Source organism: Nilaparvata lugens, chromosome X (assembly GCF_014356525.2).
Source record: "Nilaparvata lugens isolate BPH chromosome X, ASM1435652v1, whole genome shotgun sequence".
In the NCBI taxonomy this organism is placed as follows: domain Eukaryota; kingdom Metazoa; phylum Arthropoda; class Insecta; order Hemiptera; family Delphacidae; genus Nilaparvata; species Nilaparvata lugens.
This window is the reverse complement of record NC_052518.1, coordinates 69,033,104-69,048,897: the sequence shown is the minus strand read 5'-3', so window position 1 is coordinate 69,048,897 and position 15,794 is coordinate 69,033,104. Positions and strand designations below refer to the sequence as shown.

The 15,794-nt window shown below is 32.7% G+C and overlaps 1 protein-coding gene across 1 annotated transcript in view; it reads right to left on the bottom strand.

Moving 5' to 3' along the window:
- Positions 1-15,794, bottom strand: part of LOC111045840 (host cell factor 1) — a 143,696-nt gene that overhangs the window by 30,507 nt on the left and 97,395 nt on the right. The window contains exons 5-6 of the mRNA XM_039441522.1: positions 1,970-2,161; positions 926-1,071 (exon numbers count right to left, since the gene is read on the bottom strand). Coding sequence (XP_039297456.1) covers positions 926-1,071; positions 1,970-2,161 — 338 coding nt within the window. The remainder of the gene's footprint in view (positions 1-925; positions 1,072-1,969; positions 2,162-15,794) is intronic.

The window sequence follows — 15,794 nt, the reverse complement described above, 5'->3', positions numbered from 1 at the left end:
GTTCGTTGAAAAAAAAAGAAATTCCCATGGAAGTCTTAGAAAAAAAGTAGTACCTAGTTCAAAAAATGTAGTTAAATGTGCTTTTAAAACTATAATACCAGCCCAAAGAGATGTCAATGTGAAAGTGATTTTGACCAATCAAGTGAATAGAGTATTTTCGTTCACCCCTAATGAATCATTAAAACAGAACAAAAAATTGCATGTGCTTTGGGACAGAGAAGATTGTGAAAGTGGATAGATCGAAGAAATAAGAATTTTCAATACAGGAAAACAAGACATAAGACTTGTGACTGCACATACCCCATATACAAATTAATATTGTTTAAGCTTTACTGATGTATGTAGATACAACTCATTATTATATCATTATCAAATTGCATTTAATCTTTTAGTAATTTTTTATAAACTAGACAGCAAATATCAATTTTTAAGCGATTAAGGTTTCGATTTATAGGTTAAAGAATGTTTATCATTCCGCTAATGTTATTATGAGATGCAAGATTATTTATTTGCCAGAAAATTTTACCATGAATAAGCTCGTCATAAAACATACAGTGTAGCCTACATGATGCATAACACAAAATACTCAATTCAACATTCAACATACAAATGATTTGATGTATAAAAAAATAAATGGATAAATGAAAAGGAACAGTTAATTTGAACAGCCGTCAAAACCTTCAAACTTTGGACAAACAACCGGTTAAATGTTTGAGTGTCTATGCCGACCTTAATTGAAATTTCTTTAAATTTCTTCAAATTTCTTTGAAAAAAATAGTTTTTACATAGATTTCATATTTGTAGGCGGTCAGGTTGACAATGCTAATAAAGCAAAGCTGTGAATCAAAGAATGACAACATAGACGCACAAGTTGCAGAAGTGAGGGATAGCATTTAATGGAAAAACACTTTACCAATGTACTGACCTGGTTGTTCCAAGCTTTCCTGTAGCCATCTCGACCAGACCACACATAGACTCGGCAATGCACGCCCACGGCGCAATGGCCCGCTCTGGCCCGGGGAATATTTTCTTCTGCTGTTTCCATTATTAGTTCCTCCCACCACATCGATTCTTAATAAAAAAAATCAAGAGTAACGTTTTATTCATTTCATCAAGAACATATTAACATACATAAACATACATCAGTGATAAATAAATAATACATTCAATTCACACATCGATAGTAGTTAAATGTTTGTATTGTATACTAAATGACATATTATTACATACAACAGATACAATATATTATGAATACCATTTATATCACTGGAAGACAAGAAATTAATTAATCTGAAACATAGATCTTGATCGCATTCTACATTATTGAAATACACAGGTTTTTTGGAATATAGAGGTTTCAACTGTTCATACAATACGTTAAGCCTACAAATTGTATGTCAAATGAAAAAGTAACTGAGTTTTGTTAGCGCTTGTGATTGTAATATTTCAGCCGCAATCCACTAGAATTGGTTGAATGTCAATGTACCTGAGCGCTGGATATGCAGTAACATCACCAATAACAGGGTTTGCTATGCATGGCCTCAAACGACATACCTTTTGGGCTTCATCAAGGATCGTGGTTATGTGTCTCCGCTACCATCTGACCTTGCTCAATCAAAAAACTGTTCCTACAATTATTACTGGTTCTTTCCAATATTTGGAAAGAACTCAGTCAGCTATAAACGTTACGTGTACCATTGTGAATATACTGTTACATATTATGTAACTGTATATTCACAATGTAATATATATATATATATATATATATAATATATATATATATAATATATATATATATATAAAGCAAAGCTGAAGCTCTATATTCCAAAAAAACCTGTGTATTTCAATAATGTAGAATGCGATCAAGATCTATGTTTCAGATTAATTAATTTCTTGTCTTCCAGTGATATAAATGGTATATATATATATATATATATATATATATTCAACAAGATGCTGATAAACTTACCGAGATTTAAGCTGGCGAGCTGGTTAGTACATTTCCATTCTTTCTCATGAGTTGCAACTTTAACATCATCAAGAACGAGAGGCACCCATCCTCCAAACACGTACATTCGACTGCCGATGACAGTGGCTGTATGAAGCGAGCGTGGTAGAGGCGATTTGCCAAAAACTGTCGGTCTGCTCCAATTCATTGTTTCTGCAAACACAAAAACTGGTCTCAGAAAATGGAAAAAATTGAGCATAATCCATACAATCGCACCACGGCTGCAATACTCCCATAAGTCAAAAATGTATTTTTTTTAGGAGAGTTTGTTAAAGTTTTAGCCCTCCATTAAACCCTTCATAGCAGTGAATAATATTTCAATTTCAATTTATTTTTACTGTTAGTAAGTTACATAATTTATTGCACTGTTAAATTATTTTTAAAATGGATACAAATGAAAAAAAAACCAAGAGATATTCATCTAATATACAACTTGTTCACTTTGTTAAAACACCGGGCGTGGGGGGGGGTAATTTTGTCAGTGCTATGTGTTGCTAAATACTTATAGTTTATTTATTGATTCAATTATAAAGATTTTTTTAATGTATATAATATATAATAATTTAGAGTTAGGTTAGGTTGGTCACTATTGTACCATGAAAAAATCCTATTTTTGAATTAAAACACAAGTGTGACACAATTATTAACGTGGAGAAACAATACAAGGTAAAGCAAAATAAATTAATATAATTAGTCTATTAATTGTCGAGTTATTGAAAATTAACTCAATAAAATAATGTACAACGATTGTAATCTAGACGTGTCTTTATTTAGAACTGAAACAATTACAAACTGAGTTTATTATTTTATATTATTTAAAACTTTTGATCAGTAAACATATGACTAACTTCTATTAATAATCTACCTTCTTTGAATATCATGATTCAACATCAGTCGTTTTCGACCTGGAAAATTTTTGACAAACTTCACAGGCAGATACTGTGTTTATCACATCAGAGCTCATGCCAGGCCAGAAAAAACATTGCTTCATTTTTTTTTTTTTTTGATACCCCAAGATGAGTTTCATGCAATGTCTCTATAACAAGTTTTCTTAATGATTGTGGTACAATCAGTCTATCTCCGAAGTACCTATAACAGACCATCATTTTCTTGTATTTCGCTCCTTATATTGTGGTAATGTTTTCTTCTCCATAAGTGTTATTCTCCATTTATAGTACTATAGTATGTTAGTATAGTATATTAACTAGAACAAATGCTTTACATGTCATCTAACGAAAGCTGGAACTAAATTATTCTGCTTCTCATCAAGTTCAGTATTTACCAAAACAGTTATTCATGTATCCAATCCCCATTCATGAATGATCAGCACAACACTATCCCACCGTTGAATCAACCTGTGATGACATGTGATTCATTTTTCTGTCTCAGCTTTTTCATGTATCAATTCATTTCTTCTCTTCCTATAACTCAAAAGCTTTTAAAGTAAATAATTTTCATCATGCACATGTCACTTTATTATAGTTTATCCTCATCAATTTCAGTTATTTAGTCTGATATATGTTTTCTTCTTCCGCACTAAAAACAACTGGTATACAAAGCAAAAGCAACTGATAACTCTCAATCAGGTGGGAGGGGGGCGTTGGTGTTGTTGGTACCACTATGTTTATATTGTATTAATATTTATATTTATATTGACGACATCGACGTCTTTTCTTCCAATAAAGGAGAAGTACCTGTTGTTTCTGCAGGCTCTGCTCTCTTTTTTGTGGTTACAGGAGAAACACCTGAGTTCTTGCTGATTTCTCCAACACCACACATCACCGTGACATTCCCTATATCCATGAAGAGGTTGCATCATACTTCTGCACGGACTAGGATCACCCTTTGAAGCTCATCACCGTTTTGTAAATAAGGTCAATCGAACTGTGTAATTATTTTTAATGAATTTTGACAAGAGTCGAACTGACAATGCATCCATTATGCACACGCTCATCAAATGGATAATGACTTCTATGTCACCTAGATTAAGTAATTTTAGTTTTAATTCATTTTTAAACTTCATCCTTCCTGTCATGTTCTGCCCTTTGTTTGGACTAATTTTGGTCTGCTTCACCAACAATGCTAAGCATCAAAGATGAAGCAGCTCGCTTGCTCTCGATTCATAGCAATCTGAACGACTATGTTAGTAACCCTAACATTGACGTGGGTGCCTTGTTATCAGATAAGCTTCAGCCTTACAATATACTTCTCAAGAATAGGTATTTCGGAATCATTCTTTAAACCTAGCATTCCATCCAACCAAGTTGCCCCCTGCCTAGGTATAATCTTTTCCGTAATGATAGGTTGAATAAAGCTTGTGTATGTCAAAGACAGTATGAAAACTAAAATATTACTCACATCTGAGCCAGTACTCTGCTAAACCAGAATTCATGTTCCTTGAATTATCCTTGTCCAGATATATATATATATATATATATATATAAATTAAAACAGGAGACACAAGACATAAATAGATTGAAAACACTTAAAAACTCACATTAGAAATGGGGAAATTTTCGGAGACTGAGTCTCCTTTCTCAACCGAGCAGACTGCAGTTTTGAATCCAACGGTCGTGTGACCACAAGGTACGCACGGAGAGTCAATTGTAGCAGCAGAGACCACAGATTCCGTCTGCACCGCATAATCTGGGGTCTCTACTGCTACAATTGACTCTCCGTGCATACTCTGTGGTCACACGACCGTTGGATTCAAAACTGCAGTCTGCTCGGTTGGGGAAGGAGACTCAGTCTCCGAAAATTTCCCCATTTCTAATGTAAGTTTTCAAGTGTTGTCAATCTATTTATGTCTTGTGTCAAACTTTAAAGTATCTTCTGTTATGTGTTATATATATATATATATATATATATATATATATATATATATATATATATATATATATAATAAGTGATGATAATATATACTATATAATATATATATATAGTGATGATTCGTTTTAGTGGCTACTTAGAAAACTAGTTCTTTAGATCATATTATGAAATCAAGGCAGAGACAGCAAACAATCTTGAAATGTAATAATTATCAATGTTACCGTTAACTGATAACAATATCAAATTGAATCAGTCTCTTCCAGTAAACCAATTGAGTTCATATTACTTATTATATTAGTTATTCTATGAATTATAAAATTATTATATTAAAATTGCATTTATAGGTTAAGGAAATGTTGTGGTAAACCTAACCTAAAACGTTTGAATGCTTAGAACACTAGTATAGAGTTGAGATCAATCAGACCTGCGTATTATATAATATAATGTGATAGCATGTTTATTTGTGAATTATTATTTTTCGTCATTGTGTAGAAAAGGAAAAAGGAATCTATAATAATAAGCTAATCAAAATTATTAGCACAATAAATGAGTTTATTTTTGAAAAACAAATTATAAAAAAGATATAGTATTCTGATGTACAGTAATAGCAAAAAAGTTACAAATACTCTTTGTATGTAAGTCTACATTGACAAACGGTATTATTTAATTTAATTACATTTATCGTTTGGATTATTGACAAATAAATATCAAATACAAGCAATCTTGCTAGATTTATTCCTTTTTGCACGAACAACCAATCAGAGGACAAAGAAAGGGATACCAATATCTGAATTGTTGATATGCAACACAGAATGTCGAGATCTCTGTTATTATAATTTTATTTATTATTATAATTTACCTACACTGTTGGAATTGAACTGTATTTTGAAATGATTGAATTATATTTATGTTTTAATGTATTTATTCGTCTTGTAAGCCAGGGAATTGAATGTAAACAAAGGAACCATTTTTCATAAAAATATGACGTGTGCATTACGTCACTCAGCTACAACCAATAGCAATCGTCCTATGCAAATTAGAAACAGAGAGATTAAGAGAATTGTAAGCTTAATTTATGGAAGGGGACTTCTTCTCTAGCTGACCTTGCCCTAGTCACACATTCTGAGTAAACTTGCATTTTTGTTGAAAAATTTTACGTAAATTGTTTGTTTGTGAATTTAAATGTTAATTGTAAAGTTCCTTTTGTTTGTAAAAATAATAATTAACGTAAGATACCCGATTAAATCTACATGAATCACAGAGTAATATACCAGCAACACGTTCTATTTGGAGGCCAGAAAATCCAGCACATGGCAGGAGAATGATTATTTACGAACCAAGGAAAAAGGAAAACAGAGTCGCGTGAGTTGTTCTTCTAGTAAATATTATTGGGGCCCCATCTACGATTCATGAGTGATATAAATTCTAGTGAAAATTAATGGTCATGACAACAAGATTGCAATCAAGAGAAATACAACGTTAATCTACATTATAATAATCATCATTAAATTAAATTAATTTATAATCTGTCTATCGATCAAGCTATGCCAAAGCAGAACTCACAACCCTCTAATAATAATTTTATCATATCATTTTCTTTCAATTCATAAATAGTTATTGAAGTATAAATTGTACATGTCTGTTATTGTTAAACCAGAACACATTATATTGATCACCACTATTCACTTAAAAAATTATAATTTACTATCTGCTTATCTTGAAAATTGTCAATATATTGAAATAACTGAGCATATCTTCCAATTCGTTTCTTTTCTGAAAACCTTAATATCGTCTTTGACACGTTACCATTGGTATTGTGATAGACCTCATATGGTCAGTGTAACAAGTCGGGAAATTAATTGAGTGGAAGGTTGTGGATGGTTGCTAATGTATCAGTGGATCACTGCGGTATTAATAAATATAATTCCTGTTACATTTGCTTTTACATTGGTCACTGTCGGCGGCTTAGCTTATAATTTCCAGACTAAATTGAACAGTGTATGCGGCGTTTTGCAATGTAAGTCAATGTAACCCAACACTGATAGGATTAGATTCTGTACTCAAACCTCTTTTCAGAAATTATATTTATGTAATAAAGTACTCATTATTAATTCTGATAGCGGTGAGAGACACAATCATACATGGATTTGTGATCTATATCTTTGTTCATGTTACATTGGCTCTTTATCAGAACAACCAGGTAATAATTTTAAGATTGCTTTATTTAAGCTCAGTACAATTGGAATACTCCAATCCCAAATCTGGGACAACCTACAAATTTCTCAACCAATTAAATAAATTCTCAGGTCCAATATTACACAAAGGGGCATATATTCATGTACCCATAAAAGTGAGAACTTTCATAAATGTATCTATTTTTTTGTGTGGTCCATGCCCTCCCCGGAGCTAAGCCTGTCACAATATATTAAAACAGGAGACACAAGACATAAATAGATTGAAAACACTTAGAAACTTACATTAGAAACGCAAATTTTCGGGAACTGAGTTCCCTTCCTCAACCGAGTAGTGCGTGGGTCACTTCCTCACTCTCTTCCTCACTGCTCGGTTGAGGAAGGGAACTCAGTTCCCGAAAATTTGTAAGTTTCTAAGTGTTTTCAATCTATTTATGTCTTGTGTCTCCTGTTTTAATTTATATATATTATATATATATATATATATATAATATATATATATATATATATATATATATAAACAGCATACACACGACACAGATAGATTAAAAACACTTAAAAACTTACATTTAAACAAGAATTTTCGGGAGCTGGGCCCCCTTTGTCAATCAAACAGGAAGTGAAGTGGTGCAGATATGAACATTCTAACGGTCGTGACCACAGAGATGCGGTAGAGATGTTGTGTAGACCATAGAACACAGACGAAAGGAGGCACACATATTGAAGGAGCATTATGGGATTAGTTGGTAGGCCATGATGTGTTACAAGTGGGAGATTTAAATTTTGAGTGGGTTATGGATGAGGAAAGGTGTAGATTATGAATTGATAGAAAAGAGGAGATTTAAAATTAGAAATCCGAAATGAAGTAGAATAAAATTACAAAATGGAATTATAGAATTGAATTGGAATGAAATTTATTTTAATTATTATTATTATATATATATATATATATATATATATATATGAGTAGCTTAATTACAAACACGGCCAAGTGCCATTTGCAAGATTATTCAGGAGAGACCAAAAACTGTTTCTTATAGAAAAAAACTGTTTTAGTTGCTGTTTTTTTATGTGAATAGTCTTATGTCTTGAAAGTTGAATAGCATTAAGATCTCAACCTTAATTATATAGGTTAATTAGTTATTTACAATACAAAAATGGACATGGCCGAGTTTGTAACCAATGTATGGAACTGGCCGTTTTTGTAACCAACCAGGTTTGGATCTGGACGTTTTTGTAACAATTACTGCTGTATGATGGAAAATCTTTGAGGGTGGTTCTATTGATAAAACAGTTTTAAAAAACATTATTTTATTTTTTCAAATTGTCAGCTCAACTGATAAAAATCTAATAAAACACAAAAAATAGAAAAAATTGAAAAAAATTAAACCACAAATTCTACAATTTCATCATTGTCATCATTCTCATCTGCACACTCACATTGTTCATTGACCAGTTGAGGACCACCATTATTATTATTATTATTATTATTATTATTATTGTTAATAATATTTGACTGCAGACCAGAATGATTCAGAGTCACATGGTCAGGTCAGGTGGTCAGATCACGTGGTCTGTTCAGGGTCATGTGACTCAAATCCTCTACTGCGATTGGCTTGGCTGGACTTGGCCGTTTTTGTAACAACATGGTTGTGGAGCTGGCCAGGTTTTGTACCGAAGTAGCATTTTTCAATAGGTTTTAAGCATTGATCTGTCCGTTTTTGTAACAAACCGATGCCATAATAGGATTCAGCACTCAAAATACTATGAGAATCTATTAAAATCTCATTTTTGAAATTTTTGGAGTTGGCTGTCTTTGTAGCTGGGCTACTCATATATATATATATATATATATATATATATATATATATATATATTTACGTTTTCGTGCCTGTTGTGGGTCCAGTAAAATTTCAACTCTCATGTAGTTCCCCGGGACCCCCAATTTTAAATTTGATCAGATAGTCACAAAATGAAACTATTATGTTATACCTGAAGAACTTGACTCGCAATTTATGATATATTCATCCATAATTAATCTAGATCCTTGTAAAGTTATTCACCTCATGATGGTCCTTTCTAACCTCCAAAGTGCTTATATAATTCTGCTATATAAAATTCACTCCCATGTTGGGTCTTGAGTGATTTGGCACCAACATTGGAGTTGCATGCAAATTTTACTCCTCAAGAAGGTCCTTCAATATTATAATTGCTGCGTGAAATGTGCTCCTATGTTTGGTCCGTGAAATGTGCTCCTATGTTTGGTCCGCTGAGCTGTGTTGCCAATTCTCATATAGTAAATAAATTTTACTCCTCATGAAGGTCCAACAAACGTTGCCATACTTCGTCTTTGTAATAATGATTCGAGATTTGTTTGAATCAACCAGCGACCGGCTCCGTGAACTTGTATTGCACATAACTCAAAACATTTTGTAGAGCATTGTCAATAAACTAAGATTTTCATGTTGTCAGAATATGTAAAGGAAAAAAATTGTACAAGCACCATTTTTTTATGCATTTAAAGTTGATTAATAAAGTTGATTTATTTATTTATTTGAGGTTGCATAATAAGTCAAGCATGCTCAATAAATGTAGAAATCTAGGAGATTACCTTGAAAACCCCAATGAGCTGTATCAGTTGAAAGGGAATTACCGAATTAAGAGCCATTTGCACAGTCAAAGCTTAAACTGAATTTAATCAGCTGGTGGCTTAAACTCAAAATGTAACACATTATAACAAACAAGACTTGATACGGATTTAATCCAGTTTAAGATGGAATTTTCGTTTAAACTGTCACTGTGCAAACGGCCCTTAGAGAGACAATAACAACTATAGAACAAGTACAGTTTTCACGAAATGAAATTTTTCAAGTTCAAGATGACACACAAAAAGCATTACATTAGGGAACTTTTGGGGATACAAGGCACATGTTCAGGAGCTGCAAGCTTCAGTGGGTGGCAAGGTCAGTGGATGCTAATGGTGTGAGCAACCGTAAAGGTTTTAAACATCCCTTCTCTTGAGAATATAAAAAATGGGCTGTTAATATAAAAGAATTTGACTTTTGGGTATCTATCAATTATTGGAAATTGAAAAAAATGTTTTCGACTTTCTCATCAGAAATTAACCACACTAATCTTAAGGTATGAACATCTGAATAAAATTGGGGAATGGCCGTAAAATTCAAACTTATTTGCTGGAATAATATCAAGGTTTCGATTGTTAAAACTGAATGAAGACTTTTGGGCAGCATGCCAGGTCTTTGAATGAATTTTAATCACAATACCATCTTTACCGAACACTGTCTATTGTTATATTGATTTTAGAATTATTTCGTGTATCAATAAATTCAGTTTATTGCAGTGACATACACAAGAAAGTACAATAATGAAGGACTACTGGAATCATTAAAACATCGAATGCTAAAAACTGTTACTACATTTACATTATAATGAGCAATGTACTCCAACATCTTCCAAGTATGACAATTATTCCTTATAGAATATTAGTGAGTCTAACTCCAATCTCTAGAATATTATCAAATTATCTGATATTAATTGATTTGTATATGAAGTATTCATCCATAGAAGTGTAGGTTCATTCCTTAACAGAAGGTGGGTCTTTTGTTTGAATCTTTACAATTTGTGTTGGTCCGTTCAACGGTAAGAATATTGAATTGAATTGAATTGAATTGAATCGAATTGAATTGAATTGAATTGAATTTATTGCCAAAAATCACATACAAATATTTGTACAATACAATCACTAAAGTATGCAATATACAATCACCTAAAAATATACATTTATTGTAACTTGCACAACAATAATTATCAATGTAATCAATGTAATATTCGGCACTGCCAACATAAGAGTCCTTGTGTGTTGGCAGTGAGTTGCGGTTAAATTTTTCTGCTTCAATTCAGGTCAAGTAAGAAGCGATATAAAAATTAAAATAAAAAGAGCTAAAGAAAGTATTACAGCAATATACAAAAGTCTCAAAGGCTCAGAAAAAAAATTAAAAACTTAAGAATAGTACATACTACATGACAAAGTAGAATCCAATTAACCACTGTGACGTCTTGAGGCCATCATGAAGTGAATATTTCACACAGGGAATACATAAAAATATACGATAAAAAAAAAAAAAAAGATGATAAGGGAACATTTACAATACCTGGTTCGAGAACGTGAAAATGAAAAAACCATTGCTCAATGTTTTTAGTAACAATGCTTGTTGGATACAATATTATACTTTATACAACTAGTTTGAAGAATATGTTATGCTCAATCCAATAATCTATGCTTTTGCTTAAATTACATGTCATTTGTTTATCTATAAAATCGTTTGGAATTTTATTTATAATGTAGCTGCAATAATAGGTAAATTGATGCCTGCATATGGTTAGCTTAATGAGTTCTGTGTTGAATCTATTGTTAGGATGTGTATTATGGGGTGTTATGTGTGCAGGAAAATTAGATTTATTCTTATTGATATGGAGTATTATATTTTTCATATAATTCTGTCTTATTGTAGGGACCTTAAATTCAAGAAAAATGTCCCTACTAGGATAGAGTCGAGGTCTTCCTAATGCTGCTCTTATAATATGTTTTTGTAAGATAAATAATTTCTTCAGATGTGTATCATAAGCAGCTCCCCATACTTCATTAATATATTGAAATAATGAGTGAGCGTATGCAAAGTAAATTTTCCGTATAATGTCTATGTTTTTTATTTTATTTATTTTGTAAAAAATGTAAATGAGGTATTTCAACTTTGAGCACAAATAATCTATGTGTTTGTTCCATTTTAAATGTTGATCCAATAATATACCAAGATATTTAATCGTGTGAACCCTTTCTAATGTTTTTTGTGCTTCTGTATTATCTGTAGAGTTTTCATTGTTATTATTTGTTGTCCCTATTTTAAGATTTAAATCTGTTGCTGGTTGTCCAGTTATATTGGGTGAAAAGGTGATATACTTAGTTTTGTCAGCGTTTAAAGTCAGGATATGATCTTGAAGCCATTTTCTAATAATTATTAGGTTTCTATTGGCTATATTGAAAGTTTCTACCCAGCTTTTGCCGCTGAAGATCAATACAGTGTCATCTGCAAAAGACAGAGTGGTGCAATCTTGGAGGTTTAGTTTGAGTAGGTCATTCACATATAACAAAAAAAGAACTGGTGAAAGCACAGAACCTTGAGGCAAGCCGAAACCTGACGTATATTTAATATCAGTTTGACCCTGAAGATGTAGGTATTGTTTCCTTTCAGTCAAATATGAAGAAAATAAATCATTTGCTGCACCTCTAATTCCAGCCCTATCTAATTTGTTTAATAATATATTGTGAGGTATCGTATCAAAAGCTTTTGATAGATCCATGAACACTGCAAGAGTTTTTCTATTGCTATTAAAATTGTCAAAAATTATTTTGTTCAAGTGGATGACTGCATCTTTAGTAGACTTATTTTTTTGAAAACCAAATTGCTTTTCATTTATTATATTTTCTTTCTCTAAAAAACTCATAATTCTGTTTTTTATACTTCAGTTGTCGATTAGATTTTGCCGTGAGCAGACGCCAAGTTCAGGTGCTCTCTTATCTCCTATGAAATAGTTTGTTTGTTCTTGCGCCGTGCCTCTTGTTTAATATTGACTACTTTCTGTTTCCTAAACGTTCAGTTCAGGATTAATTTTATTTTTTCCATCACTTTCGAGCTCGTATTAAAGTGAAAAATGAGTGTCTGTGAAACCTGCAAATTCTCAGTAAATCGACAGGCGAGGGACAAATTAGTCTGTTCTATTTGTAAGTCCATGTTCCATGGACAGTGTATTGGTGGCAAAAAAATGACTGATGCAGAATTAGAGATCCTGATGTCGAATTCCTGGTCGTGCAATAAATGTGAGGCTAAGTTACGCAGTCAACGAAATGATAACACAGTTGCAACGCCGGTGAAATCATCGCCAGGTAACGCTAGTACTCTGTCCGACGTATCAGCGGATTGCTTCAGGACAACTATGTCCGACCTTGAAAAAAAATTTGGTGAGGGTCAGGCAAGATTAGAACTTTCGCTTGAAACTTGTTTGAATAAGATCAGTGCAAATTCTGACACATTAATTAGGCTGGAGGGTATAATAAAGGCCCAGCAGGATATAATATTGCACTTAAAAACTGAAAACACTAAACTAAAAACAAGTGTAGAGGTGCTTAACGATAGGGTGGATTCACTCGAACAGTATGGCCGTAGAAACATGCTCGAGATACACGGGGTTCCTACTGTGCATGGGGAAAATACTAGAGACGTTGTGCTAGCCACGTGTAAAGCAGTCGGAGTTGACCTGGGTCCGGAGGCGATAGACAGCTGCCACCGCCTGCCCAAGGGGGCAAACCAACACTCCCCCGGGATCATCGTCAAATTTGTACGACGAGATGACGCGCACAAGGTACTAGATAAGAAGAAACACGTGAGGAGACTTTCCACTCGCGACGTCGGATTTCAAGCGGAGGATCGCCCAGTGTTCATCAATTTGTCACTTACTCTGGTACGTAGAAAGATTCTATCGCAACTAAAGAAGCTCCAAAAAGAGAAGGATTTTAAATATGTGTGGGTGGATAGAGCAGGAAACATAAAAGTAAGACCAGTGGATAAGGGAAAAGTGTCAATGATTAACAGTGATAAGGATCTGGAAGCTTTTATTGCTGCTATGGTTTAAATTGATGATAGACTACGATTCCGTATGTTTTAAAGTGTTATTTATCCGTTGTTGGAAGAAATAAATTCGCTCCATGTGAAATAGTAAAATTTTTGAGATGGAATGAAATAAGCACAGCAGATTCACTTTGGTTGTTAAATGGCTTATCTTGGTGATTGATGTATATACTTAAGTATTAATAAGGATATATTATGCTTACATATGAATCTATATAGATATGCACATGAAATTTACATTATATAAATCATGTACTTGTGCATGAAACTCTGTGTAAAGAAACATATTGATATTAAAATTGAAAACTCTTTAATCTAATGATTGCCAGGCAAATGTATGTGAATGAATTACTCTGATAAGCTGGGCATTACTATTATTATTATTGTGACTTCTGCAATATCCGACGGCTTATAGCTAAAACGTTTTCACAGTGCAGTTCAGAGATACCTTTTGCCCTGCAATTACAATAACAACTTATAAATAAATTCTTCTTTTTCGTTTCATTATCATTTATTGTTATCTCTTTCTTTCGCTCTCAGTGAAGTTAAGAATGACTAAGCTGTAGCCTACACTAGTATCCAATCTGTTATACTGCCTCCTGTAATTATTATGATAAGATTGCGTTTGTACAAATTCAGTTATCGCAATCAGATATCGGTGTTAGGTGCAATTATTGGTTGTGACAATTCAGATAGCGGTGGAGGCCGAAATAGCAATCTGATATTGTCTGTGGTATTTTTCTAGCTGCGTGCCAAACCCTGGAATTATCTTCAGAGTGTTTCAGTGCTGTGAGTGCATGCATTATAGAATAATTGTGGGGGGCGATTGAAACAGTTTATTCAATGGTTTTTGCTATTACGATCACGGTGTCAGCTTGTTTTATTCCAAACTCCATTTCTACTCAACTTGCTTATTTATGCAACTCTGAACCCATTTCTTGTTATTTGGTTTAGCAAAAACTGCTTCTTTTGTTTAAATAATTCTCACTAATTTTTTTAATTCGAGTTTTCTGGATCCTTCTATGGGTTGGAAAGACCATTTTCTTGTTTAAAAGAGGCGCGGCGCGAAGTCGCAAGATTGGTAAATAACTTTACCCGCTCGGTTTAACATATTTTTTTATCTTCTTCCTTATTAACTTACTTTCTTTGTTTTTTTTCTTTTTCATTACAATTAATATTATTATAAATTTTACAGAATAGTATTATACTCTTATAGAAAAATATATGTCAGTTCTTGAATGTGATGATGATCTCATAGGCTATCATGATACAAGTGAAATAGATGATTTATTCTCTTTCGAACCACATAACATAAGCAATAAAAACTTATTGAATTTTTTTCATACTAATATAAGAAGCCTGAATAAAAACTTTGAAGAACTGGTTCATTATTTAGGAAATATAAACTTCAAATTTCATATTATTGCCTTATCAGAAACGTGGATTACGGATGATGCTCATTTCACTTACGGTCTTGAAGGATATAATGTTGTACAGAATAAAAGTAAACATTCAAAGTGTGATGGGATATGTTTATTTGTTGATAAAAATTTTCATTTTGAAATAATTGATTTGGATATCGAAGAATCGAATTCAATCTGTATAGTTTGTTCAATTGATAACATCAAATACACAATAATTTTAATTTATCGCTCTCCAGCTACCAACATTAATAATTTCATTTCAAGTCTAGACGCTTGTTTGAACAGAATGAAGGACACTACCAATGTAATTTTAATGGGCGATATAAATCTTAATATTTTAGAAAACAATAGTTTAACAAATGAGTACTTGAGTACTCTGCATATCAACGGATTTAAATCCTACATTAACAAGCCGACAAGGATAGTGAATGGAAATGGTACCTGCATAGACCACATATTTTTCAAGGAGGGGGGAAACATTAGAGACCTACAGCATGGCGTGATTATTAAAACTAACATAACAGACCATTACAGTGTTTCACTGCACTTGAGTGAAGCCTTGAAAAATAACGCGGTAGCAGGGGAATTATGGACCAAAACTGTAACTGACTTTGACGGATTAATGGCTGACTTACAG